Below are 26633 nucleotides of genomic sequence, written 5' to 3'. Positions count from 1 at the left end.
TTGCACTATGTGTGATTGGTTTTTTATTATTAGAATCACTTTTCCACATCCTTTGTATGGCCTGATAACAAACATTTTCCTACAAACATTTCCTATAAATTTGCGCATAAAACAATGTAAAGTAAATCAGAAGAAAAAACGTTCCTCGCACCCTATAACTCCTAAAGCGTGTCCTTGTTGATGATCTCGATGAGTTCTGGGTTCTCCAGCATGGTCTGATGCGTTCCGTCGATAATCTTCACGATCAGCGACGCGACAGTAAACTCGCTCAAGCCGTAATCTTCCTCGACGTCACCGATTTTCGCTGATCGTACGAGTACGAGCGGTGATACGATTTTTTCTTTCGCTTCCGTACTCATGTTCATTGCCGCCTTTAGTCGGTAGAACAAAACGCGCATCATTTTACGAGCGTACTCTTCCGAGAAGGGATTTGAATCACGGGCAACCTCCATTAGCGTATCTACCCGCTCGAGGTACGTCGATCGATCCATGATGGGTTTAATAATGTCCTGTGTAGCTGTAGGAAGGACAATGGATAGTACGAGTGTCAGGATTGCCATTTGCAGATGCTCATCGTCAAAGCCCGACAGATGGTTACTAGCGAAGCGCTGCAGATACAACGGGGAGCCATCGATTAGCATCAGCTTTCCTTGAAGTGATCGTGCTTCCAGGCGCTTCACGATCTCCAGCGCCAACAACGACCCGAAGGAGTAGCCAATGACCAGGAACTGTTCCACCTTGGCGAAGACAGTCTCGAACATCTCGTCGAACACGGTGTCAACGATTCCGGTGATGGTCTGCTCGTCGGTAGCGCGGGCAAACGTCTGTAGCATGAACGTTGGAGCATTGATCTCGGAAGCGATCTTCGTCCAGGCTGGACTGCAAACGCTTTCAATTCCCGGAATGATCAGCACAGGTCGATCGTACTCGAGGTCGTTACACTTGGAGGGTAGCCGGAGGACAGTGTGATGACTGGCGGCTTCATCACCGAAGCTCGCCAACAAATCCTCCAGCTGAAGCTGTTGAGTAGCGGCTTCGACAGCTTCATTCTCGGCCTTGGCATCGGCCAGCTTCTGGAGCTTGGAGAACGTGAGTGTACGAAGATCCTGAGGCGTCAGAATGATATCAAAGTCACGCTCCAGAACCTGTCGGATTTCGACGGCCATCAGCGAGTCCATACCGATGTCAGCGAGAGTACTCTCGACCGAGACGGACTTCATGTCGCGAATGTTCATGATGTTCATGACAGCCTCAACGATGTTCTTGGCTCCACCGCTCGAGCTACGCTTCTCGGCCACAACCATACTGGCCACAACAGGCTCAGCGGTGGTGAGCAGTTGATCGAGTACTTGGATGCAGGAAGAGAGACGTTGCTGCAATGTACCACCGATCTCCATGTCGATCTTATCCTCCTGCATGTCGGCAACGATACCGACCTCACCGATGGCTCCCCACTGGATGGCTTTTCCAGGTAGGCCCTGAGCGACACGATGCTCGATGATGCGTTCCATGATGGAGTTCGCCATACCGTAGTTCGACTGGCCGGCGTTTCCACGTCCGCACGAAACACTGGAGAAAACGACGAAGTGCTTCAGCATGGGACACAGCTCACGACTGATGAGATCGAGGTGATGTGTAGCGGTGGCCTTAGGAGCCAAACACTCGGCAAACTTATCCACCGATTGGTTTTCGATGATGGCGTCCCGGAGCTGCACGGCGAGATTGAAGATACCGGCGACGGGGCCCATCTGGATGGCTTGTTGGAGCAGTCGGCGACATCCGTTCTCGGTGGAAATGTCTTCCGTGGAGATAAGTACTTGAACTCCGTATGTATGCCATGTGCTAGAAAAGGATAGAGAAGGAGGTCAATAGATTTTCTTAGAGGGAAAGAGGCCTAGAATACTCACTTGATGCGGTACTGTTGATAAGGCTTAGTGATGCCTCTGCTGGAGCTGAGCACCAGCTTACGGCATCCACGAATGATGAGCCAATCGGCCAGCTCGAGTCCGAATCCACCAAGACCACCAGCGATGACGAAGCTCTGCTCGGGGTTACAGTAAACTCGCGGAAGATAGGATATCGGGACGGATGCGAGATCGTCCTCGTTGTCCCGAATCTTGAGCACAACCTTTCCGATGTGTTTAGCCGTAGCAAGGTATCGGAACGCTTGCTCGATCTCATGCGCCTGGAAGACGGTCGTAGGCAACGGTTGAATGATGCCCTTGGAGATGTCCTCCACAATGAGCTTGTGCAAAACCTGCATGAGGTCTCGCTTTTCCTTGAACAATAAATCGACGAGCACGGCGGTAAAGGTGATACCCTTCTGGAAGAGAGCCATCGCCAGCTTGGAGTCCTTCATCATGTCGTACTTTCCAATTTCCAGGAAGTGTCCTCCCCTAACCAAACAACGGATGGAAGCCTGAAGCTTTTCCTCGGACAGAGAGTTGAGAACGAAGTCAACACCTCGGCCATCGGTACGCTCCTTGATGAGTGTTTCGAAGGAGGTGTCTCTGGAGTTACCGATGTTGTTGGGGTTTAGATCGGGGAAGTAACTGAGCAGGAACTCACGCTTCTCCTTGGTGCTGACGGTGGTAAAGACTTCGAGTCCGTAGGCTAGACACACTCGAATAGCGGCCAGACCGATGCCTCCCGTCCCAGCGTGAATGAGAATGGAGTTTCCTTTGCGAATGTGAGAGCAAATGAAGAAGGCAGCGTAAACAGTGGCGTACACAGTAGGAATGGAAGCCGCCTGCTCCAAGGTACACCCATCAGGAACGTCCAGAGTGAAGAACGGATCAGCTTCAACCATCGTTGCCATAGATCCAGCGGGTATCATTCCCATCACACGCTTACCTGAGGCCGTAACACCAGAGTATTCGAAGCCTAAAACGCACTCCTGTTGCAAGCGACTAGTAAAGGACGTTTCCACGGTGAGGCGTCCAGTGGCCAGCATAACATCCTTAAAGTTCAACGAGCTGTATACGACTTTGACCAAAGGACCTGTCGGTGGTTGCTCACTCAGCGGACCAACCATCCATGTGAATGAAGATAGATCTCCAGGCTTGACACAATTGGCGAAACAGTGGTTAGTGATCGATTCGTATCGAGGCTCCTCCTGCAGCTTAAAATGGCGATAGCATCCCCATTGTCCATTGCGATAGACGTTGATCGCCAGCCCGAGCTCGATCTGGTCCTTGTAGAATGGGTTGGAAGGATCGAACGCAGGTGCGTTGGGATCGTCGATGAAGAAGCAGGAAACGGTTTGAATGTTGGGCTCCTTGCGGATACAGTTCACAAGTCCGATGATACCCGAAGAAGGATCATTCTGGGCGACGAGGATGATAGGTTTAGTTTTCACCTCTTGCTTCAACTCGAGCAGCCAGTTCAGGGCAGTATCGTTGGAAGATATCTTGATGACGTGAGCATCGACGGAGGTGTTCATTGCGGACTTCTTTTGTTGAAGAAGCAGGAATGTCTCACCTTCGATCGGGATGGTACTGACAAGCTGGAGTCGTCGATGGCTATCCTGGAGCTGATATCCTTCAGACTCACGGAGCAGTATGAAGCCTTGGTCGGAAAGCGAGTTGATAGCATCCGAGATGAACTCATCGTCGTTGAAGAGGTTCTCGCAGATGAGCAGCAGAACGTTGCGTTGCTTCATGAGCTTTTCCTCCGAGATGGTGACGTTCGGAATGGGCTCAGGCTTCGCGCTGGAGAGCAGCGTGAGATGAGCTTTCACCAACGGCAAATCGCCGATCGCATCACCAAAAAGGGTGATGATTGGGTCCTTCGTTTTCGAGTGAATCTCCGTAACAGCACAAACCAATGTTGTCTGATTGTCAAGAATGGTTTGAAGAATAATAGAAGCAGCTTGGGCAGGTTGAATCGTTTGCCGTGAGCAATAGGGATAAAACTTGTAACTCTCCAGCACAGGAACACCCGGTGGCAGTCGGCGGGCGATAGTGCTCGCATTAAGTCCACGAATCTCAATACCACTGCTCTGCAGCAGGTTAAGATCGCGATCGAAACACACGCTGTAGAAGGGAACGTTCTCATCGCTGGCTTGCAGCGACGATTTCTGCTGTATGGGATCGATCTTGATCGACTCAATGCGGGTAGGAATCACGAGCGATCGAGAATCCACCGCAATGATAGCGATCTGAAGCATACAATCCAACAGCGCGGTCCAGTTGCCCTTCCATTCGATGTTTGCGCACGAACCATCAGCAGCTGCCTCCAACACGGACTTGAAGAATCCTCCATAGTGGTAGCCCCGGAGCCGCAGTTCCTTGTAGAAGTCCTTCGTTGGAAGTGTAACGGCTTGAGTGTTTCGTTGTTGAATGGAGTGCAGCTTGAAGTTGTTGAGACGTTGAATATATCCCTTCACGACCAGCGTCGAACCTTCGGTCACCTCAAAGTGACCACTGATGTCGTTAATCTCGACAAACAGTGTTACCGTTTGACCGCTCGTAATGGTAGTGGCGCGTAGAAACTCTACCTCCGTAAACTCAACGGCCACTTCGTTGGGGATGGTTCCCGTTTTGCTGGTGAAAGAATCCCACACCAGATAAAGATATTCCGTGGCCGGTATCAGCACCCTGCCATCGATGCAATGTCCGGCAATGTACTCCTGCTCGGCGAGTGTGACCGTGTATTGGTTGGAGCCTTGATCCACCATCTTTTTGGTCTGGAAGTTGGCCACGTGCCAGTCGATGGAGTGATCCCACTGGATGAGGGGCCCGATCATGGGAGTCTCCAGTGAGACCGGGAACTTTACCTCGGGATAAAGATCGAGCAGCCGGCAGTGTTGTCCCTCGACGAAAGCCCTGCAGTACAATCGTGGAAGGAATAGTTTAGGAAGAAAAAATGATAATTGTATTCTAGAAGATCTACTTACCGCCCTATGGTAGCGAGGAAGCTTTTCACAATGTTATCGGTGGATTGAATCGAAGGAAGTGGTTGCAGCACTACGGCATCACTATCGATCCTGTTGAATATCTGTGCGGAAGATTTTGGATCGTAGATACGGAAAGACAGCACCGATGTAGCAGTCTTCCACTTCTTGGTGGGGGTCGCAAACAGGAAAGATTGCAACACCGACGCCAGCTTCGCATTCAAGTCCTTGTCCGTGATAATGTCACGATAGTTGAACGTCTCCGGGTTGTGGTACGAACCAAGCAGAACTCCATGGGTGAATGCCACCCGTATCGCATCCGAAAGGGACAGTACACCGTCAATGTACGCGCATGTAATCTGTCCGATCGAGTATCCACCATACTGGTCCACCTGAAGCCCGATCGCCTTCAGTGTGTGGTACACACTGATCTGTATGATCAACGTCCAAACGGCTCGCTGCAGAATGGTTGCGTGCTGATCCTTGCTGAAGATACACTCATACTCGGGAGCCTTCAACAGACCTAAGCACTGTTCCACCGACGATTTAAACGGTGGGAACTTCTCAAACGCACGCAGCGTCGTTTGCCAATCGTAATCCATCTGTGCGAAGACGATGGCAAACTTGGGTAACGCCTTTCGGGCTTTGGCCACACTCTTCTGCATGACAACTGCCGTACCATCTTCACGGCGCGCAAGTATTGCGTATCCACGGTTGTTCATTTTGGTGAGCTCCTTTCGCTGAATGTTGTGCGTCAGTGCGTACAGTTCGGGGTCAAAGTTGTGTTTGGCGACTCCTTCCAGCAAATGATCGACCGCTTCGATCGTTCGTCCACTCCAAACCACTAGCCGTGGAAGATCATCCGACGGGCGACCGTTGGACACCTTCTTCCGAGTGTGAGCATGCAGTAGGGCGTGTGCATTGGCGCCACCAAAGCCGAAAGAATTCACCGCAACCAATGGTCCATCGAGTGGTGTCGCTACGTCGACCACTTTGAGGTGACCGTTCAGCAGCGACGGTACATCTTTGCGCGGTTCCGTGTAGTGGATGTTCGGCGGAATAAGGTTAGTTTGGATCGCGATTATGCACTTGGTGATGGAGCAGATTCCTGCCGCCGGCTCCGAATGTCCAATGTTCGATTTGACCGAACCGACAAGGAGTGGACCATTCCGGTCGGGACAGAACACCTTCTCTATGGCGTCACACTCTTCCGGATCACCTACTACCGTGCCGGTACTGTGCGCTTCCACATAGCTCACGTCCTTAGGCTCGTAGGGAACTTCGGCGTAGAGTTCGTCCAGCAGCTGCTTCTGTATCTTGTTCGACGGGAAGGTAATGCCCTCGAGCTTGTATCCATCGCAGTTCGTTTTGGTGTTCACGACGTGCGCGTAGATACGCTTGGAATCCTTCGCCTTTTGGAGCAGAATCACGGCGTTAGCCTCGGATCGGGAGTATCCCGAGGCTTGCTTATCGAACGGACGACAGTATCCGTCCGCAGCAAGCACTCCGAGCAGCGCAAACTGAAGCGTGATGTAGGGATGAAGTGTGAGGTTAGTACCGGCAACAAAAGCAGCCTCACACTGGCCCTGACGGATCGCCTTACAGGCCCAATCGAGAGCGTACATCGAGCTACTGCATGCCGTATCCACCGTCACTGCTGGTCCCTTCAGATCCAACGCGTACGCTATCTTTAGCGCCAGCATACTCCGCGTGAAGCTGTAAATAAATGTACGTTAAAGGAAGTCCTAACTGGCCCTACCGATGGCGACACTAACCCCAGCATTACTTTTTTGTAGGGCATACGCGTTTTCTTGTACGTCCAGTAGGTCTCCGTCTCGGACATGGAGAACCCAATAAACACACCCGTTCTGGAGCCACGCAAATCATCCAGATGCAGTCCCGCGTCCAGTACGGCCTCGTAACAGTGCTCTAGCAGTATCCGATGTTGAGGATCCATCGTGTGCGCCTCCTTTGGGCTGTAGCCGAAGAAGTCCGCATCGAACTTGGCGAGAGTGTTCAGCTTACCCAGCCGCTTCGGTATGTCCGGATGGGTATGGCGCCAGCGATCCTCCTTCTCATCGACAAGATCAATCTGGGATGGAGTAGTAGTGGTAGACCAAGTGGGGTTAGCCCGCAGTTGCTCCTATACAATGCAGGCACTAACTAACCTTGCTGTACAGATTGTCGGCAAACTCTTGCACATTGTCCGAACGGGGATATTTGCCCGCTATGCCCGAAATGACAATCGAACTCTCCGACTCGATCGGCTCGATCGCAGGACCGTGGATAGTCTTCATGGCGTACGCGAATACACTGATGGGCTGGACGAGTTCAGTGAATTGATTTTATATGTGTCCCCGCTGCACAGAAGCATTCAAATCGATCCGCATAATTGTCCGCACCCGGGAAACGTGACTTCCCCGGCCATGTGCAATTAGTAGCGTATACGAATTGTTTTTCGCTTTAAACCTTTTAAAACTCCCCCCCGGATGGGTAATTAAAGGTGTTAATTATACTGTGTGAGTGAGGTGAAATGGCAGCTTCTTTACTTTATCGTGCAGTGGACGGGGGTTAGTCGATATCGCGCTGTTTCTACGACGCCATTTTGTGAGGCGAGGTGGAAGGAAAGAATTAATTAACTCAGTACTCAGGTTGGGCTGTAAGTGTGGAAGCAAGCGAAGAGAAGTGATATCGAATACTGTGTAGAAAACGAGGTTAAAAGTTCAAAAACCCCTTTGCCGTCGGTATTTGTGTTGGTTTTTGCGGAAGTGGTTTGTTGCTTAGCTGTGTTAGAGGATCATTTCACGGTTTAGAATATATTGGAGCAATAAGCTCGAAACGTTTTGCAATAGCTAATCGGTGTTTTGTTTAATGCTTCATTTTTATTGGATTAACTTATAGCAACTGATAAATAAGCTTTCGGTTTTATAAATCCCACGTTCACAGAGTGTCCTTATTGATGATTTCAAGCAGCTCCAGGTTGGAAAGCATGGTCTGATGCGTACCGTCGATCACCTTCACAATCATCGACGACTGGGTAAACTCGCTCAGTCCGTAATCTTCCTCAATTTCGCTGATCGTTCCCGAGCGCACCAGAACCAACGGAGAGGCTAGCTTTTCCTTCACTTCGGTGCTCGTGTTCATGGCGGCTTTTAGTCGATAGAACAATACGCGCATCATTTTGCGTGTGTACTCCTCCGAGAAGGGGTTCGATTCGCGTCCAATTTCTAGCATTTTGGAGACACGCATTTCGTACGTAGCTTCACCCATGATCGCACTAACAATTTCGGTGGACACTGAAGGCAGTGCGAACGATAGGATGAGCGTGAGGATTGCCATTTGCAGATGTTCATCGTCAAAGCCCGATAGATGGTGGCTAGCGAAGCGCTGCAGATACAACGGGGAGCCATCGATTAGCATCAGCTTTCCTTGAAGTGATCGTGCTTCCAGGCGCTTCACGATCTCCAGCGCCAACAACGACCCGAAGGAGTAGCCAATGACCAGGAACTGTTCCACCTTGGCGAAGACCGTCTCGAACATCTCGTCGAACACGGTGTCAACGATTCCGGCGATGGTCTGCTCGTCGGTAGCGCGGGCAAACGTCTGTAGCATGAACGTTGGAGCATTGATCTCGGAAGCGATCTTCGTCCAGGCTGGACTGCAAACGCTTTCAATTCCCGGAATGATCAGCACAGGTCGATCGTACTCGAGGTCGTTACACTTGGAGGGTAACCGAAGGACAGTGTGATGACTGGCGGCTTCATCACCGAAGCTCGCCAACAAATCCTCCAGCTGAAGCTGTTGAGTAGCGGCTTCGACAGCTTCATTCTCGGCCTTGGCATCGGCCAGCTTCTGGAGCTTGGAGAACGTGAGTGTACGGAGGTCCTGAGGCGTCAGAATGATATCAAAGTCACGCTCCAGAACCTGTCGGATTTCGACGGCCATCAGCGAATCCATACCGATGTCAGCGAGAGTACTCTCGACCGAGACGGACTTCATGTCGCGAATGTTCATGATGTTCATGACAGCCTCAACGATGTTCTTGGCTCCACCGCTGGAGCTTCGCTTCTCGGCCACAACCATACTGGCCACAACAGGCTCAGCGGTGGTGAGCAGCTGATCGAGTACTTGGATGCAGGAAGAGAGACGTTGCTGCAATGTACCACCGATCTCCATGTCGATCTTATCCTCCTGCATGTCGGCAACGATACCGACCTCACCGATAGCTCCCCACTGGATGGCTTTTCCAGGTAGGCCCTGAGCGACACGATGCTCGATGATGCGCTCCATGATGGAGTTCGCCATACCGTAGTTCGACTGGCCGGCGTTTCCACGTCCGCATGAAACGCTGGAGAAAACGACGAAGTGCTTCAGCATGGGACACAGCTCACGACTGATGAGATCGAGGTGATGTGTAGCGGTGGCCTTAGGAGCCAAACACTCGGCAAACTTATCCACCGATTGGTTTTCGATGATGGCGTCCCGGAGCTGTACGGCGAGATTGAAGATACCGGCGACGGGGCCCATCTGGATGGCTTGTTGGAGCAGTCGGCGACATCCGTTCTCGGTGGAAATGTCTTCCGTGGAAATGAGAACTTGCACTCCGTATGTATGCCATGTGCTAGAAAAGGATAGAGAAGGAGGTTAAGATATATTCTTAGAGGGAAAGAGGCCTAGAATACTCACTTGATGCGGTACTGTTGATAAGGCTTAGTGATGCCTCTGCTGGAGCTGAGCACCAGCTTACGGCATCCACGAATGATGAGCCAATCGGCCAGCTCGAGTCCGAATCCACCAAGACCACCAGCAATCACGAAGCTCTGCTCGGGGTTACAGTAAACTCGCGGAAGATAGGATATCGGGACGGATGCGAGATCGTCCTCGTTGTCCCGAATCTTGAGCACAACCTTTCCGATGTGTTTAGCCGTAGCAAGGTATCGGAACGCTTGCTCGATCTCATGCGCCTGGAAGACGGTCGTAGGCAACGGTTGAATGATGCCCTTGGAGATGTCCTCCACAATGAGCTTGTGCAAAACCTGCATGAGATCTCGCTTTTCCTTGAACAGTAAATCGACGAGCACGGCGGTGAAGGTGATACCCTTCTGGAAGAGAGCCATCGCCAGCTTGGAGTCCTTCATCATGTCGTACTTTCCAATTTCCAGGAAGTGTCCTCCCCTAGCCAAACAACGGATCGAAGCCTGAAGCTTTTCCTCGGACAGAGAGTTGAGAACGAAGTCGACACCTCGGCCATCGGTACGCTCCTTGATGAGTGTTTCGAAGGAGGTGTCTCTGGAGTTACCGATGTTGTTGGGGTTAAGATCGGGGAAGTAACTGAGCAGGAACTCACGCTTCTCCTTGGTGCTGACGGTGGTAAAGACTTCGAGTCCGTAGGCTAGACATACTCGAATAGCGGCCAGACCGATGCCTCCCGTTCCAGCGTGAATGAGAATGGAGTTTCCTTTGCGAATGTGAGAGCAAATGAAGAAGGCAGCGTAGACAGTGGCGTACACAGTAGGAATGGAAGCCGCCTGCTCCAAGGTACACCCATCAGGTACATCCAGAGTGAAGAGAGTATCGCTTTCAATGAGTGTAGCCATGCATCCAGCATTAATAATTCCCATCACACGTTTACCGGTGGCTGTAACACCAGAGTACTCGAAGCCCAAAATGCACTCCTGTTGCAATCGATCAGTGCAGAACGTTTCAATCGAAAGTCTTCCGGTAGCGATCATCACATCCTTAAAGTTCAAGGAACTGTATACGACTTTGACCAAAGGACTTGTCGGTGGTTGCTCACTCAGCGGACCAACCATCCATGTGAATGAAGAGAGATCTCCAGGCTTGACACAATTGGCGAAACAGTGGTTAGTGGTCGATTCGTAACGAGGCTCCTCGTGCAGCTTAAAATGACGGTAGCATCCCCATTGTCCATTGCGATAGACGTTGATCGCCAGTCCGAGCTCGATCTGGTCTTTGTAGAATGGGTTGGAAGGATCGAACGCAGGTGCGTTGGGATCGTCGATGAAGAAGCAGGAAACGGTTTGAATGTTGGGCTCCTTGCGGATACAGTTCACAAGTCCGATGATACCCGAAGAAGGATCATTCTGGGCGACGAGGATGATGGGTTTAGTTTTCACCTCTTGCTTCAACTCGAGCAGCCAGTTCAGGGCAGTATCGTTGGAAGATATCTTGATGACGTGAGCATCGACGGAGGTGTTCATAGCGGACTTCTTTTGTTGAAGAAGCAGAAATGTCTCACCTTCGATCGGGATGGTACTGACAAGCTGGAGTCGTCGATGGCTATCCTGGAGCTGATATCCTTCAGACTCACGGAGCAGTATGAAGCCTTGGTCGGAAAGCGAGTTGATAGCATCCGAGATGAACTCATCGTCGTTGAAGAGGTTCTCGCAGATGAGCAGCAGAACGTTGCGTTGCTTCATGAGCTTTTCCTCCGAGATGGTGACGTTCGGAATGGGCTCTGGCTTCGCACTGGAGAGCAGTGTAAGGTGAGCTTTGACCAACGGTAAATCACCGATCGCATCACCGAAAAGGGTGATGATTGGGTCCTTCGTTTTCGAGTGAACTTCCGTGACGGAGAAGAAAATGGTGGCTTGATTCTCCAGAATCGTTTGGACAATGGTAGAAACGGCTTGGGCTGGTTGCACTACATGCTGAGGGTAGTACGGTTGGAACTTGTAGCTCTCCAGCACAGGAACACCCGGTGGCAGCCGGCGGGCGATAGTGCTCGCATTAAGTCCTCGTATTTCAATCGCTCCACACTGCAGCAGGTTAAGTACCGGATCGAAGCGAACGTTGTAGCTGGGCACTTCATTACCAGACGCCTGATCCGTTCCCTTGTGCTGTATCGGGTCAATCTTGATCGATTCGATGCGGGTAGGAATCACGAGCGATCGAGAATCAACCGCAATGATGGCGACCTGCAGAATACAATCCAGTAGCGCGGTCCAGTTGAATTTCCACTCGATCTTAGCATATGATCCATCAGCAGTGGACTCCAACACGGATCTAAAGAATCCTCCGTAGTGGTAGCCACGCAGCCGGAGCTCCTTGTAGAAGTCCTTCGATGGAAGCATCACTGCATCGCTCTTCTTGTGCTCGATGATCGGCGGTTTGTAGTTGGTAAGTGCCTGAATGCGTCCCGTAACAACCAGTGCCGAACCTTCACGCACCTCGAAATAGCCCGTCACTTCATTCAAATCCACCGTAAGCGTTACCTGTTGATCGCCAACGAGTGTGGTGGCGCGCAGGAACTCTATATCCAAAAACTCTACCGGCATCTCCTCCGGAATGATGCCCATCTTACCGGAGAAGGAATCCCACACGTAGAACAGATATCCCGTAGCTGGGATGAGGATTCTTCCATCGATACAGTGCCCTGCGATGTAGTCTTGCTCCGAGAGTGAAATCGTGTACTCGGTGGTGCTTTGATCGACCATACGCGTCGTCCGGAAGTTGGTAACGTGCCAATCGGCCGAATGATCCCACTCGAGCAGTGACGAAATCATGGGAGTACCCTGCGACACAGGGAACTCGATCGCTGGGTAGAGTGACAGCAGGTTGACTTGATGACCTTTCTGGAAGGCTCTGTAAAGTGGAGAGGTTATTTAGCGAATAGTTCTTTGAAATAGAACACGTTTAAAATACTTACTCTCCCACAGCCTTCAGGAAGTTAATGGCGACTTCATTTGAAGTGTTCAAAGAATCATTCAACGGCTGTAAAACGAGCGTTTCGTTGCCTAATGTTTGGAACAATGAAGCCGTTGCCTTTGGATCGTACATGTCGAACGTTTTCAGCTGGCAAGGATTAACCCATCTCGGCGTTGCAGCTCGAAGCCGCAGAGGCTTCAGTGCTGCCGCCATCTTCAGGTTAAGCTGTTTGTTGGTGGAGACGTTGCTGCTGGAAGTCTTCTCAGTATGATGAGCTCGAATGATGTATCCCTGTGCGTAGGCCACTCGCAATGCATCTTGCAGGGACAGTACTTCATCAAGATACGCACACGCGACCTGTCCTGCAGCATATCCAGCGAACCGATCGATTGAGAGGCCCGACTTGATCAACATTCGATACACTCCCACCTGAGTGATGAAAGTCCACAGGATACGGTGAATCGCATCGTCCGTCTGCATTGTCTGGTCGAATGCATCGAATCCACACGCCCTAATGGCCTGCAAACATTCGTTAGTGCTTGCAGCAAACTCTGGGAATTGCTTAAACGCTTCCACCGCCACCTTCCAGTTGCCTTCGAGCTGTCCAAACACAAGCGTTACCGGGGGAATCTTGTACTTCTTCGGCGTGACGATGGAAGCAGCTTTATACAGCATGTCAGCAGAACCGTCCTTAAGTCCACCGAAGATGGCGTACCCCTTGGCGGTCATTTTCGGTATTTCCTTGCGCTGAATGTTATGCGTGAGGGCGTAAAATTCGGCATCGTATCCTTTGCTTTTCAGGCTGTCCAGAAAGTTATCAACCGCAGCAATGGTTCTACCGCTCCAAACTACCAACCGTGGAAGCCCGTCCGATGGACATCCTCCGTTGATTTTTCGCTTCGTACAGTTGTGCAGCAGGGCATGAGCATTGGCGCCACCAAATCCGAAGGAATTCACCGCTACCAGAGGTCCGGCTAGAGGAGTCGACTGATCAACCACCTTGAGCTTTCCGTTCAGTAGAGACGGTACATCCGATCGGGGCTCGGTGTAGTTGATGTTCGGTGGGATGACACAGTTTTGCATCGCGATCACACACTTGGTAACGGAGCAGATTCCAGCTGCAGCTTCCGAATGTCCGATGTTCGATTTCACCGAGCCGACTAGCAGAGGTTCGGTTCTGTCGGGACAGAACACCTTCTCAATGGCGTCACACTCTTCCGGATCACCTACTACCGTGCCGGTACTGTGCGCTTCCACGTAGCTGACGTCCTTGGGATCATAGGGCACCTCGGAGTAGAGTTCGTCCAGCAGCTGCTTCTGTATCTTGTTCGACGGGAAGGTAATGCCCTCGAGCTTGTATCCATCGCAGTTCGTTTTGGTGTTCACGACGTGCGCGTAGATACGCTTGGCATCCTTCGTCTTTTGGAGCAGAATCACGGCGTTAGCCTCGGACCGGGAGTATCCCGAGGCTTGCTTATCGAACGGACGACAGTATCCGTCCGCAGCAAGCACTCCGAGCAGTGCGAATTGAAGCGTAATGTAAGGATGCAGTGTAAGATTGGTACCGGCGACAATAGCGGAGTCACACTGGCCCTGACGAATCGCCTTGCAGGCCCAATCGAGAGCGTACATCGAGCTACTGCATGCCGTATCCACCGCCATTGAGGGTCCCTTCAGATCCAACGCGTACGCAATCTTCGTTGCCAGCATACTTCGAACGAATCTATATTTTGTAAGAAAATCCATCAATAGAATCCCGCTACAAGACTCCCATCTGGCGCCGCTATACTCACCCCAAGATCGATCGATTGTACGGTGACTTGGTTTTCTTGTACGTCCAGTAGATTTCCGTCTCCGCAATCGACACACCGACAAACACGCCCGTACGCGAGCCCCTGATATCGTCCGGATGCAGTCCAGCATCCAGCAGCGCTTCATAGCAATGCTCCAGCAGCAGACGCTGCTGCGGATCCATCGTGTGCGTTTCCTGGAACCCGCTGTTGAAGAACTCCGCATCAAACTTGCCCAAATTGTTGAGCTTTCCGAGACGCTTCGGAATGCCGGCGTACAGATGTCGCCAACGGTCTTCCTTATCGTCCACTAAGTCCACCTTGGGAAAACACACACAAAGCGAGAGAAAACGGTTCGTATTAGAGAGCTATACGCTAGGACACTTTCACCTCACTTCCACTGCGTACCTTGTTGTACAGATTGTCGGCAAAATGCTCCACACTGTCCGAGCGCGGATACTTGCCCGCAATGCCACTGATCACGATCGAATCGTCCGCGGTGATTGGAGTACATGTTGAGCGAGATGACGAAGATGCGTTGCTGCTCGAGTGCATGGTGATAGCTTTCGTGAGTGATTTGTTGCTGCTGCTGTTGAATGAAATGTACGATCGTAAAGTGAAGAGTGCACTGCTGCAGTATCGCTGGCGCTAGCTTGGTTTTATATTCGGAGCTATTAGAACAATTGTTTCCTTTGGCACACCCTGTACGCCACAGCGCATTGTGCAAATTTTTGCGTATTAATATGCAATAAATAGCATTGAGGAGAAATAGGTTAGCGAATAGATACAGGTCAATGGGCAGTTCTACCCCGGGCGAGGGTTTACCTTGGGATGACTAATGGCGTCCAGCAAGAACTGTCGAAATGAAGCACCTGGAACGCTGGGGTGAATCACTTTCGACTTCTCCAGAGATTGAATAATAATTTCATATCTATTACATGTAGCGGCAGCTCTGCACTCGGGCCAACGCCGTAGTGGATGGTTGCCACTATCGCTTCGGTTAGCCTAACCTTGAAAACGCTAATCGATGCAAATGATACGCGGCAACTGACCTGTTAGGGGTAGTGAAAATTAATTCGATACGGTTCGGACCGTTTGAAGGAAGTATAAATAATGGGCTGCGTTAAGCAGGCGTACCGCGCTTCGTTTCTTGCGGACAATTTGTTGTCCCATGTTGAACAGCTCCAGAGCTCCAGAGCGGTACGTCGAGCGCAGTGTATCGGTGGTGTTGTTAGGGATGGAAGATTACTGGTGCGAACTAGTGTGGTGTTTGTGGGTAAAAATCTCAGCCAAAGCAGGGAAAGTGCCGTGTGCTAGATCACCATCTGTACGGTGTACGTCAGTCAATTGAAGATGATCAGCGTTGATTGAGATGCGCACCCCGGGATAAGAATAGCAAATCGAGATAATATGGCCAACTGTGGAGTGTGTGATGCTGCTGCATCGTTCCGGACATCTCGATCCCGGTTTGCGATGACAGTTGGCCAGCAGTATTCGGCGTTCGAGCAGCGCCATGACGGAGGTCAAGGCATCGCGTGGACATTGGGCCTCGAAAACGGAGTTCATCCTATCGTGCATTGGTTATGCGATCGGGCTGGGCAATGTGTGGCGCTTCCCGTATCTGTGCTATCGGAACGGTGGTGGAGCATTTCTAGTGCCGTACCTGTTGATGCTGGTCCTGTGCGGAATACCGCTGTTCTTTCTGGAAACGTGTCTCGGACAGTTCAGTGGAACCGGGTGCATTACGGTGTTCAAGATCGTTCCACTGCTCAAGGGGGCCGGGATCGCGATCGTGGTGATTAACTTCATCTGCACCGGGTACTACAACGCGATCATATCCTACCCGCTACTATTCCTGTGGCGATCGCTACAGGCACATCTGCCATGGGAAACGTGTGAAAACGCTTGGAACACGGATCGATGTCTGGAGCTGCGGGGTGAGCATCATGTGGAGCTGTTTCTCAACAACAGTGGACTAAGTGTGGCGGATCGGTACCGTACACCGGCGGATGAGTTTTTCCAGTAAGCTGCTGATCTGAAAAGATCTTTCCAGCAACTGATCATTTACTGGAGATTTTCTCGCTACATTTACAGCAATGAAATTCTTCACATCTCCGAAGGTATCGATCACATGGGAGGCATCGTGTGGCCCCTGCTGTTGTGCGATATCCTCGCCTGGATAGTGATCTTTTGCTGTATCGCCAAGGGTGTCCAATCGGTCGGTAAGGTGGTGTACTTCACGGCAACGTTTCCGTTCGTAATCCTTGCGGTGCTGCTGGTGCGCGGTGTAACACTGCCGGGTGCGATGGAGGGCATCAAGTTCTACATTATGCCCCAGTGGAGTCAGCTGCTGAATCTGCGTGTGTGGGCCGATGCGGCCATACAAATTTTCTTCTCGCTCGGACCTGGCTGGGGTGGGATAGTGAATATGGCGAGCTACAATCACTTCAAAAACAACACCAAGCTGGACTCGATCATCATACCGATCGTGAACTGTGGGACAAGCATTTTGGCCGGGTTTGTGGTGTTTTCTGTGCTGGGTTACTTTTCGCGTGAGTTGAGCGATGACGATGTATACAGATTTGAACAGAAAAAGTAAGGTTAACCTTCTTTTTTTTATTGCAGATCAAACAGGTCTTCCAGTTGCAACGGCTGCTACCGGCGGACCTGGACTGGCTTTCATCACGTATCCGGAGGCAATCAGTATGCTTCCGCTATCTCCACTGTGGGCTTGCCTGTTTTTCAGTATGTTATTCTTTCTCGGAGTTGATAGTATGGTAAGTGTGATGGTTAATGTTAAAAGAGTCAAAAAAAAGTGATAAAACCTATTCATTTTAGTTCGTCCAGATAGAAGCCATCGTTTCCTCGGTGTTGGATGTCTTCCCCGTTTTGCGTACGATGAAGCTACTGATAACGGCTGGGACATGTTTTCTACTCTTTCTGCTGTCATTGGCCTGCGTCACACGGGTAAGATGCAGTTCGGCGACGGCTACCATCCACCACAACCTTTGGACAGTTCACACTGGTTCCTGTACTCCTCGTTCTTTATCCGCAGGGTGGAATGTATCTGGTGCAGCTGCTGGACTGGTATTCGGCGTCAATTTCGGTGATACTGGTTTGCATTGTAGAGGTCATTGCCGTGGCATGGATATACGGGTGTGACAGGTTTGTTCGCGACGTCGAGTTCATGATCGACCGTAAGGTGGAACAATTTTGGATACTGTCATGGAAATTCATCACACCGATCGTGCTGACTGTGAGTGTGGTGTGGTGACGCTTCTAGTTTTGTGGGTTTGAAGTAAAAATTGAGCGTTTCTTTAAGTTTATTTTCATCACTACAATCGCGTACAATACTGAGGTGTCTTACAATGGATTATCGTACCCGCGATGGGCAATAGGAGTCGGTTGGGCAAGCTGTTTGGTCTCCATGCTGTGCATTCCAGCATTCGTTATCTACAAGCTGATGATCACAAAAGGAACGTTGATGAAGGTAGGATAACGAGATTGCTTTTCTTTTAAACGGTTAATTTGAATCCTTTTTCGATGTGCTGTCTTCTAGCGTTTGAAGAGTCAACTAAAGCCCCTTGATTGGGGCCCAGCCGATGCTTATCAGCGTGCATTGTGGAGCGATACTGTAGAATGCGTTCAGTAAAATAAACGATACCTTCCTATCATACCGAAACTTTAACCGGCTTGGTTTTAGTCACATGCACCGCACCCGGATTGGCGGCTACGTTCACTCCACCACCGACCTCGACATTTACCGGCCGTTCTACCGGAACTGGAACGTGGACTTGCTGCACTACCGGAACATGATGTACCACTGGCACGTACACGGGCACCTTATGGACGACCCTCTGCACATGCACTTCCGGTACCTTCACGTACTCACGCACCGTTACGGGATGGTAGGTGTGGACTCCACCGTGGGTGTGGCGGTGGAGGAATGGGCTAGGATTTGCAAAGACGGTGGCGAGGAGCGTGAATGCCAGGACTGCTGTGAAGCTCTGCAAGAGACCGATCACACCGGAACGATTGTTTACGAAGGAGCAGTACTCATCTTCAAACGCTTACCTTCATCGTGACTGCGCTTGCTATGACAGATGGGACAGAAGATCACCGACTACTGGCTTCGAACGATGATCGGATGGAATTTATACACGTCCGCTCGGAGTGTTAGAAAACTGGTTTCCCAAACTTCTGGATGATCCGGAAGCACTCAATGCGGTGTCGTCTTATCAGATCCACACGCCGCCTATGCATCGGACAATGGCACATCGTGACACCGGAACCAACGCAACATTTCTTTCTTTGCATACAATTGTGTAAGAACCGCCGAGATTTTTACATTGGTAGCCAAATGAGTGTATTTCCAACGAATCGCTTCTTCATGTCCAGTCATTCTTCATCGTGTTTTGACTTGAAGATGGGGAATTTAGTGTTGGTCCAACTAGCAGCAATTTAGTCCGAACCGGGCGCAGCTTCCAGGTTCAGCTGCTGCTGGGAGAAAGCGTGGCCTGGCAGTGGAGCCTCGTGGATCGCTCCTCGGTTGGCGGCCAGATAGCGAGCCTCCTTCTGGTAGACGAGCGCCGGAGCACTGTAGGCCAACGGGGCGGTGTAGTAGTACGGAGCAGCAGGAGCATAGGCCAACGGAGCGCCGGCATAGGCGTAGGCTGGGGCCGTCGCGATAAACTTGGCGTCCGAGTTACTCTGCACGACCGTAGTGTGGGGGGCGGCAAGGGCTAGGGGTGCTCCGTAGAACAGAGGGGCGAGTCCAGCTTCGGCGACAACGGCCAGAGCCATCATGACTACAGCTGCGATGCACTGGAAAGTTAGAGAAGTCTGTTAATACATCTAGTAAAAACTAACTGAAATAATAGAGTACTAATCGGAGACACTATTTACCTTCATGATTGCTGTTGAGAAAAAGGGTTGTAGTTGATTGGAGAAGGATTGCTTGATCGAACAATCGGTTGCGTTCTGTGCTGTCTGGAGCGTGCGCGATTCCCTTTTATACCAAACCAAGCGGTCGGCGTATTGGAAAAAATAATCATGGGAACACTCTTCTTCTACGCCATCAGATAAAACGAATCGGAGGAAAAAAAAGGAAAAGGACCCCGATCCGGGTCCGAGCAGCCGGTCGTAAGGGCAAGGCGAAAAAAGGAAGCTTAATGCAACCAGATCCAGAATGTCCAGATCGGTAAAATACAAGTTCCTCCGATGCGTGCCTATGCGTAGTCAGTACGCGATCGTCAATTTCGCACAGAACCAGAACAACAATGCGTACGTTGCGCGGGTCAGTGCACTTGGCGTTGCGAGAGGATCGCGGATGCGAGTGAACAGAACTGGTTATGAATGGCTTTTTTTTTTTCATTGTTTCATTTTGTTTTTAAATAGTTGCGCTATTTTCTGTTAAATTATGAACTGGATCGAAAGTGAAGCTTGATGGGGTGCTGCAGAAAATACTGTCCAAAAGGTAATGCGATGAAGGTTTTTTTAAGCCTCTGGGAGTATAAATATCGCGGTGATTCCGGAGTTGTAATCAGAGTCAAAGAGTTCGTCCCCCAGAATACAACGAAAACATTCCAACAAGCGTAATCATGAAGGTAGTGATACATAAGAGCATAATGCTAAGGGCTTAAGATATTGATACTAGTCGTTATTTGTTTTCCAGTGCATCGCAGCTGTAGTCATGATGGCTCTGGCCGTTGTCGCCGAAGCTGGACTCGCCCCTCTGTTCTACGGAGCACCCCTAGCCCTAGCCGCCCCCCACACTACGGTCGTGCAGAGTAACTCGGACGCCAAGTTTATCGCGACGGCCCCAGCCTACGCCTATGCCGGCGCTCCGTTGGCCTATGCTCCTGCTGCTCCGTACTACTACACCGCCCCGTTGGCCTACAGTGCTCCGGCGCTCGTCTACCAGAAGGAGGCTCGCTATCTGGCCGCCAACCGAGGAGCGATCCACGAGGCTCCGCTGCCAGGCCACGCTTTCTCCCAGCAGCAGCTGAACCTGGAAGCTGCGCCCGGTTCGGACTAAACTGCTGCTAGTTGGACCAACACTAAATTCCTCATCGCCCAAAAATAATCATGAAATCAAGTCAAAAACACGATGAAGAATGACTGGACATGAAGAAGCGATTCGTTGGAAATACACTCATTTGGCTACCAATGTAAAAATCTCGGCGGTTCTTACACAATTGTATGCAAAGAAAGAAATGTTGCGTTGGTTCCGGTGTCACGATGTGCCATTGTCCGATGCATAGGCGGCGTGTGGATCTGATAAGACGACACCGCATTGAGTGCTTCCGGATCATCCAGAAGTTTGGGAAACCAGTTTTCTAACACTCCGAGCGGACGTGTATAAATTCCATCCGATCATCGTTCGAAGCCATTAGTCGGTGATCTTCTGTCCCATCTGTCACAGCAAGCGCAGTCACGATGAAGGTAAGCGTTTGAAGATGAGTACTGCTCCTTCGTAAACAATCGTTCCGGTGTGATCGGTCTCTTGCAGAGCTTCACAGCAGTCCTGGCATTCACGCTCCTCGCCACCGTCTATGCAAATCCTAGCCCATTCTTCCACCGCCACGCCCACGGTGGAGTCCACACCTACCATCCCGTAACGGTGCGTGAGTACGTGAAGGTACCGGAAGTGCATGTGCAGAGGGTCGTCCATAAGGTGCCCGTGTACGTGCCAGTGGTACATCATGTTCCGGTAGTGCAGCAAGTCCACGTTCCAGTTCCGGTAGAACGGCCGGTAAATGTCGAGGTCGGTGGTGGAGTGAACGTAGCCGCCAATCCGGGTGCGGTGCATGTGACTAAAACTAAGCCGGTTAAAGTTTCGGTATAAATTTGGAGAGACTTTAAAATTGGCAATAAATTCGATTATGAGTACTAAAAAAGTAAAATTAAAACTTTGTTGAGTGAACGTGTGATTTTGCAATTTTATTTCATTTTTTTACATCCAACAAGTTAAAAACCTGTCAGTTGTTCGAGTTTCGTTAATTTTGTCTGTGTGTGCTTGTGATCGAAATAAAACATTCCTTCTGCTGTTCCTATGTTCGCAAACGTCTTACTGAGTTCCTGGTGCCGGCTCAACGTTGAAGGCCTTCTGGTTGACGGTGTGTCCAACGAGGGGAGCATCATGTACGGCACCGGGCGTGGCGACGACGTAACGAGCTTCAGACTTGGCCAACACAGCAGCAGTGGGCTGCTCAACGACAACTGTCTCGGCAGGAGCAACGGCAGCAACCGGAGCAGCCTCGATCACTTCCGAATCGGACGAGTACACGGTTGGGACTGGAGCGACCGTCTTGTATTGCGTCACTGGAGCAGCGGCGTAGGTGACGGCCGGAGCAGTGTAGGACACGGCCGGAGCGACGTAAGACACGGCTGGAGCGGAGTAGGTGGCCACAGCAGGAGCCGAGTAGCTAACGTACTTCGGGGCAACGTTCTGCTGCACGACGGTCTTTTCGGCCGGAACCGAGTAGGCAGTGACGACCGGTGCCGAGTAAGCGACAGCCGGGGCAACGTTCTGCTCGACGGTGGTGTAGGTGGAGGGACGCACATTGTAGGTGGTGACAGCGGGGGCAGCATAGGCAACGGCTGGAGCGGCCGAGATGTACTTCTGCTGCACGTAGGTCGTTTGTGGGACGGAGTACGTGGTGACGGTTGGGGCAGCATAGGCGACGTTCGACGTGACGTACTTCGGGGCCACGTTCTGCTGGACGACGGTCGTTTCGGGAGCGGAGTACACTACCGGAACCGGAAGGACGGCTCCCCGGGCGACGGCCAGAGCCATCATGACTACAGCTGCGATGCACTGGAAGAGAGTGAAGATTTCATCCCCATTAGCTCCGGTACAGCAAACCGGACGAGGAATCACCAATCGCTTACCTTCATGATTGCTGGGCTTGATTTGTGGATGAGGTCGTCCAAACTGTGCGAAGATCGATTGAGTTGTGATCGAACCACAGCCCGGGCGTACGGCTTATATACGTGGGATCCCTATTCTTCTTCCGTGTAGACCGAAAACCTCCCTTGCCAAAAACTGGATTATTCCATAAACAAAAAGGTTAATTGTGTCTTAAAAGACCATTTTTTATTAGATGACTTGATTGGGTGGGTTCAATGGAAAGGAAGTAACAAACACTCGATAAAAGAACGCACAAAGGAACGAAACGAGAATAACGAACATACATGGGCGAGCGGTGACAATCGAGCTCGGGATTAGCGCAGCCGCAGCCGAAAATCAATTCACTCGCGCATGTATGCTTGTTTGTATGTACGGCGTGGACGGATTGGATGACATTTAGAAAACGTATTTGGCAACTGGAGCGGTTGGCAGATACTTGTTGTATCCCAGCCCGTAGCCGCCATAGTTCCACAGAGCAGAATCGACGACTTTGGTGGCGACGACTGGTGCGGAAACCAGCTTGTTGTATCCGAGACCGTAACCGCTGGCAAGGACCGGAGACACCAGCTTGTTGTATCCCAGTCCGTAGCTGTTATCAACGACCTTGGTGTATCCCAGTCCGTAGCTGTTATCAACGACCTTGGTGGCCAGCACTGGAGCAACCGACGGATATTCGACCACCTTCTTCACGACCGGATAGGAACTGTAGTACGATGGGTAGGAGTACTTGTCCACAGCTGCTGGCAGACCGTACGACGAGCCGACGACCACCTTCGAGAGAGGAAGTCCATAACCGTAGCTCTGGTAGGACAGATCGTCAGCGTATGGCAGGTACGAGGCCTCGGACGCAGCGACGAACGCCACAGCCATGATTGCAATGAAGAACTGGAAAACACGAGATGTTCGTTAGAAAAGTGTTTATCTATAAGATTGAAGAATCTGAAGAAGCTCACCTTCATTTTGATGGATGTTGTTGTTGATAGAAGTGCTGTGCGAATACTGATGCCGATAGCGTCGATGGTCTCATCTTTTATAGCGCCACCTACCGGAAGAGTAAATCGAAAGGAAAACTCCATCGTCAAGGCCGGTTTTCGGGTGGAAAATGTGTCGCTTTGGGTTTGTTATAAAAGCGGACGATATTTGGGTCAAACGACCACAGTTCACTTGCAACGTTTTCGCGATCAAATCGAATCAATCAGAGCACTCAACTGTAAACATGAAGGTGAGTTTTGTGGTAGCATTTGTCGTATTTATTGATACTAATAGCAAGGGAATCGATTTGTTTCAATGGGTAGGGATTCATCGCGATCGCTGTCCTGGCTCTGGCCGCTGTCTCCAACGGATCATATCTGTCAGCTGTGCAGTCGGTCCTTCCGTACTCCTACAGCTCTGGACTCTATGGCCTGAACGGCTATGAAGGTCTGGGCCACTACTCTGGACTCGCTGGACTGGGATACTCCTCGGTACTGGATCATGGACTGTCCTACCCGTACTCGGCCGCTCTCCCGTACTCTGTCTACAACAACGGTCTGTATGGAGGATACTACGGTGCCAAGGTCGCTCCGACTGTGGTCCAGGCCAACGTCAACACTCTGAAGACGGTCAGCCCTCTGGGTCTGTATGGAGGATACGGTGTGGAGCACGGATACGGTCTGGGTCACGGATATGGCTACGGATACAACAACTACCTCCCAGTCCAGGCTCATGCTGCGAAGTACGTTGCTGCCAACCCGGGAGCCGTCCATGTGGCCCCCTTCCCAGGACATTTAGTCAACCAGAAGTCGGTTGTGGCGTAAATGAATGTGAGAACGATCAACTGGACAAGCATGTGTAAATAAACAAAGAGTTTTATCAAAACACATACTCTATCTTCAGCATATATTAACCTAAAGGTTGGAAAGCTTTTGCAAATTTCTTTGAGACTTCAACGATTTTATATATATTTAAACTATCGAGTTTGGTTAAATATTGGTGCAACTGCCAAGCTCTCCGAGAAGAAATGCTATCAGTTTAGCAGAATACTTGTTGCAGAAAACAAAACCTCACAAACGAATCATTTTGTACATTTGTTCAGGACCATTCAATCCATTTCACAGGGCTTTTATTATGACAATAAATTAGGTTTACAGAGTTCCGGGTGCTGGCTCAACGTTCAGCGACTTCTGGTTGACGGCTTGTCCGGCCAGAGGAGCCTCATGGATAGCACCACGGTTGGCGGCCACATAGCGAGCTTCCTTCTGGACCTGAGCGTAGACGGTCGGGACAGCCTGGACGGCCTGGACGTAGTTTCCTTGATCGTAAGCGTAGGCAGTCGGGGCAGCATAGGCAACAGGGGCAGCCTGGACAACAGTGCGTTGAGCGACGTACGAGATGGGAGAAGCATAGGTAGCAACCGGGGCAGCATAGGCAGCGACCGGAGCGACACTGGCGTGGCTGGCGTAGGAAACGGCCGGGGCAGCGTAAGCGGTGACGTACTTCGGAGCCACGTTCTGCTGGACGACGGTCATCTCGGGAGTGGAGTAGACCACCGACACCGGAGCAATACCGGCCTCAGCGACGACGGCCAGAGCCACCATGACTACAGCTGCGATGCACTGCGGATGGACAGGAAGAAATGATCGGTTATTCAGGGATGAATCGCTCCCGAAGGTTTGAGAAGTCCTTCAATTACCTTCATGATTGCTGGTTGGAGGTTTGGGATTGATGCTGGTATGCGATCGAGTCGAAGATCGTTCTAGTTCTGATTGATACGAGAGCAGAGATGTCTTTTTATACCAACAGAAGCAGTGGACGATCGCGAATCTAATCCCAAGTGAATGGCCAAACTAGATCCACAAAAAATGCAACACAAAAAACGAACGCACTTCTCCGAAATGCACGACGAACGATCGAACAAAGAGAACGAGGAAACATGGCTTGGGTTAACATTCATACGTCAAGCCGGAGCCGGTTTATTAAAACAATATTATTTACACATTTACAACACATATTTGGCAACTGGAGCGGCCGACAGGTACTTGTTGTATCCCAGTCCGTAGCCGCCATAGTTATACAGGCCATTATCGACGACTGGGGACACCAGCTTGTTGTATCCGAGACCGTAACCGCTGGCAAGGACCGGAGACACCAGCTTGTTGTATCCTAGGCCATAGCTGTTATCAACCACCTTTGTGGCGACGACCGGGGCGATCAGCTTGTTGTATCCCAGACCGTAGCTGTTATCAACGACCTTGGTGTATCCCAGTCCGTAGCTGTTATCAACGACCTTGGTGGCCAGCACCGGAGCAACCGACGGGTATTCGACCACCTTCTTCACGGCCGGATAGGAACTGTAGTACGATGGGTAGGAGTACTTGTCCACAGCTGCTGGCAGACCGTACGACGAGCCGACGACCACCTTCGAGAGAGGAAGTCCATAACCGTAGCTCTGGTAGGACAGATCGTCAGCGTATGGCAGGTACGAGGCCTCGGACGCAGCGACGAACGCCACAGCCATGATTGCAATGAAGAACTGGAAAACACGAGATAATCGTTAGAAATGTGTTTATCGTTTAGATTGGAGAATCTGAAGAAGCTCACCTTCATTCTGATGGATGTTGTTGTTGATAGAAGTACTGTACGAATACTGATGCCGATAGCGTCGATGGTCTCATCTTTTATAGCGCCACCTACCGGAAGAGTAAATCGAAAGGAAAACTCCATCGTCAAGGCCGGTTTTCGGGTGGAAAATGTGTCGCTTTGGGTTTGATATAAAAGCGGATGGTGTTTGGGTCAAACGATCACAGTTCACTTGCAACGTTTTCGCGATCAAATCCAATCAATCGGAGCACTCAACTGTAAACATGAAGGTGAGTTTTGTGGTAGCATTTGTTGTATTTATTGATACTGATGGCATGGGAATCGATTTGTTTCAATGTCCAGGGTTTCATCGCGATCGCTGTCCTGGCCCTGGCCGCTGTCTCCAACGGATCATACCTGCCAGCTGTGCAGTCGGTCCTTCCGCACTCCTACAGCTCTGGACTCTATGGCCTGAACGGCTATGATGGCCTGGGCCATTATTCAGGACTCGCTGGACTGGGATACTCCTCGGTGCTGGATCATGGACTGTCCTACCCGTACTCGGCCGCTCTCCCGTACTCTGTCTACAACAACGGTCTGTATGGAGGATACTACGGTGCCAAGGTCGCTCCGACTGTGGTCCAGGCCAACATCAACACCCTGAAGACGGTCAGCCCTCTAGGTCTTTATGGAGGATACTACGGTGCCAAGGTCGCTCCGACTGTGGTCCAGGCCAACGTTAACACTCTGAAGACGGTCAGCCCGCTGGGTCTGTATGGAGGATACGGTGTGGAGCAAGGATACGGTCTGG

At 50.9% G+C, this 26633-nt stretch overlaps 9 protein-coding genes across 24 annotated transcripts in view; 4 read left to right on the top strand and 5 right to left on the bottom strand.

The window, feature by feature from the left end:
* LOC118514285 (fatty acid synthase-like) lies at positions 1-7223 on the bottom strand. The gene is made up of 5 exons (XM_036061027.1): positions 7063-7223; positions 6670-6986; positions 4898-6610; positions 1908-4826; positions 1-1842 (listed from the first exon to the last, which is right to left on the bottom strand). Exons 1-5 carry the CDS (start codon positions 7189-7191, stop codon positions 162-164), a joined length of 6759 nt encoding a protein of 2252 aa, XP_035916920.1. The 5' UTR covers positions 7192-7223; the 3' UTR covers positions 1-161.
* LOC118514290 overlaps positions 1-26633 on the top strand; it is a 163555-nt gene that overhangs the window by 108371 nt on the left and 28551 nt on the right. For 6 of the 12 annotated variants that reach the window (XM_036061044.1, XM_036061050.1, XM_036061042.1 and 3 more), the window contains exons 3-4: positions 23804-23890; positions 26430-26603. In XM_036061044.1, coding sequence (XP_035916937.1) covers positions 23804-23890; positions 26430-26603 — 261 coding nt within the window. Of the gene's footprint in view, positions 1-23297; positions 23487-23559; positions 23891-25975; positions 26113-26185; positions 26604-26633 lie in introns of those variants that run through there. The other 6 variants (XM_036061041.1, XM_036061043.1, XM_036061049.1 and 3 more) reach the window with 6 other exon arrangements.
* LOC118514284 (fatty acid synthase-like) lies at positions 7757-15010 on the bottom strand. The gene is made up of 5 exons (XM_036061026.1): positions 14761-15010; positions 14356-14672; positions 12564-14285; positions 9581-12499; positions 7757-9515 (listed from the first exon to the last, which is right to left on the bottom strand). The coding sequence occupies exons 1-5, from the start codon at positions 14905-14907 to the stop codon at positions 7835-7837; spliced, it is 6786 nt and encodes a 2261-aa protein (XP_035916919.1). The 5' UTR covers positions 14908-15010; the 3' UTR covers positions 7757-7834.
* Positions 15470-18034, top strand: LOC118514291 (sodium-dependent proline transporter). The gene is made up of 7 exons (XM_036061053.1): positions 15470-16374; positions 16447-16904; positions 16978-17129; positions 17191-17319; positions 17408-17608; positions 17675-17842; positions 17912-18034. The coding sequence occupies exons 1-7, from the start codon at positions 15866-15868 to the stop codon at positions 18002-18004; spliced, it is 1710 nt and encodes a 569-aa protein (XP_035916946.1). The 5' UTR covers positions 15470-15865; the 3' UTR covers positions 18005-18034.
* On the bottom strand, positions 17656-19367 carry LOC118514317 (cuticle protein 16.5-like). Of its 2 annotated transcripts, XR_004906593.1 has the most exons (3): positions 19258-19367; positions 18427-19176; positions 17656-18359 (listed from the first exon to the last, which is right to left on the bottom strand). XR_004906593.1 is itself a non-coding variant. In XM_036061101.1 (2 exons), exons 1-2 carry the CDS (start codon positions 19261-19263, stop codon positions 18814-18816), a joined length of 369 nt encoding a protein of 122 aa, XP_035916994.1. In that variant the 5' UTR covers positions 19264-19367; the 3' UTR covers positions 17656-18813. The 2 variants fall into 2 exon arrangements, 1 of the variants encoding a protein (XP_035916994.1); XM_036061101.1 differs by having other exon boundaries at positions 17656-19176.
* On the top strand, positions 19883-20637 carry LOC118514318 (cuticle protein 16.5-like). Its single transcript, XM_036061102.1, has 2 exons — positions 19883-19958; positions 20027-20637. Exons 1-2 carry the CDS (start codon positions 19953-19955, stop codon positions 20387-20389), a joined length of 369 nt encoding a protein of 122 aa, XP_035916995.1. The 5' UTR covers positions 19883-19952; the 3' UTR covers positions 20390-20637.
* LOC118514319 lies at positions 20717-21277 on the top strand. Its single transcript, XM_036061103.1, has 2 exons — positions 20717-20796; positions 20864-21277. Exons 1-2 carry the CDS (start codon positions 20791-20793, stop codon positions 21197-21199), a joined length of 342 nt encoding a protein of 113 aa, XP_035916996.1. The 5' UTR covers positions 20717-20790; the 3' UTR covers positions 21200-21277.
* Positions 21274-24956, bottom strand: LOC118514295 (cuticle protein 16.5-like). Of its 2 annotated transcripts, none has more exons than XM_036061066.1 (2): positions 24936-24956; positions 21274-22171 (listed from the first exon to the last, which is right to left on the bottom strand). In XM_036061066.1, exons 1-2 carry the CDS (start codon positions 24939-24941, stop codon positions 21422-21424), a joined length of 756 nt encoding a protein of 251 aa, XP_035916959.1. In that variant the 5' UTR covers positions 24942-24956; the 3' UTR covers positions 21274-21421. The 2 variants fall into 2 exon arrangements, with proteins under 2 accessions (XP_035916959.1, XP_035916958.1); XM_036061065.1 differs by lacking the exon at positions 24936-24956 and adding an exon at positions 22246-22369.
* On the bottom strand, positions 22425-25897 carry LOC118514297. 3 transcript variants are annotated; one of them, XM_036061071.1, is made up of 3 exons: positions 25844-25897; positions 25431-25775; positions 22425-22903 (listed from the first exon to the last, which is right to left on the bottom strand). In XM_036061071.1, the coding sequence occupies exons 1-3, from the start codon at positions 25847-25849 to the stop codon at positions 22661-22663; spliced, it is 594 nt and encodes a 197-aa protein (XP_035916964.1). In that variant the 5' UTR covers positions 25850-25897; the 3' UTR covers positions 22425-22660. The 3 variants fall into 3 exon arrangements, with proteins under 3 accessions (XP_035916964.1, XP_035916965.1, XP_035916966.1); XM_036061072.1 differs by having other exon boundaries at positions 25494-25775; positions 25844-25896; XM_036061073.1 differs by lacking the exons at positions 25431-25775; positions 25844-25897 and adding an exon at positions 23218-23294 and having other exon boundaries at positions 22425-23149.

This window comes from Anopheles stephensi, chromosome 3 (assembly GCF_013141755.1).
Source record: "Anopheles stephensi strain Indian chromosome 3, UCI_ANSTEP_V1.0, whole genome shotgun sequence".
NCBI classification, from domain to species: domain Eukaryota; kingdom Metazoa; phylum Arthropoda; class Insecta; order Diptera; family Culicidae; genus Anopheles; species Anopheles stephensi.
This window is presented reverse-complemented; position numbering and strand designations above follow the sequence as displayed.

Bases quoted from the DNA above. Each gene is read 5' to 3' on its own strand.
- LOC118514285 (XM_036061027.1), bottom strand. From the start codon at position 7,191: ATGAAGACTATCCACGGTCCTGCGATCGAGCCGATCGAGTCGGAGAGT. The intron at 6,987-7,062 runs GTTAGTTAGTGC...ACTCCATCCCAG, and splicing joins CCGACAATCTGTACAGCAAG to ATTGATCTTGTCGATGAGAA. The intron at 1,843-1,907 runs GTGAGTATTCTA...ATCCTTTTCTAG, and splicing joins TATCAACAGTACCGCATCAA to CACATGGCATACATACGGAG.
- LOC118514291 (XM_036061053.1), top strand. From the start codon at position 15,866: ATGACGGAGGTCAAGGCATCGCGTGGACATTGGGCCTCGAAAACGGAG. The intron at 16,375-16,446 runs GTAAGCTGCTGA...CTACATTTACAG, and splicing joins CCGGCGGATGAGTTTTTCCA to CAATGAAATTCTTCACATCT. The intron at 17,320-17,407 runs GTAAGATGCAGT...CTTTATCCGCAG, and splicing joins CATTGGCCTGCGTCACACGG to GGTGGAATGTATCTGGTGCA.
- LOC118514284 (XM_036061026.1), bottom strand. From the start codon at position 14,907: ATGCACTCGAGCAGCAACGCATCTTCGTCATCTCGCTCAACATGTACT. The intron at 14,673-14,760 runs GTACGCAGTGGA...TGTTTTCCCAAG, and splicing joins CCGACAATCTGTACAACAAG to GTGGACTTAGTGGACGATAA. The intron at 9,516-9,580 runs GTGAGTATTCTA...ATCCTTTTCTAG, and splicing joins TATCAACAGTACCGCATCAA to CACATGGCATACATACGGAG.
- LOC118514297 (XM_036061071.1), bottom strand. The intron at 22,904-25,430 runs GTGGTTGATAAC...CTGGCCACCAAG, and splicing joins CCCCGGTCGTCGCCACAAAG to GTCGTTGATAACAGCTACGG.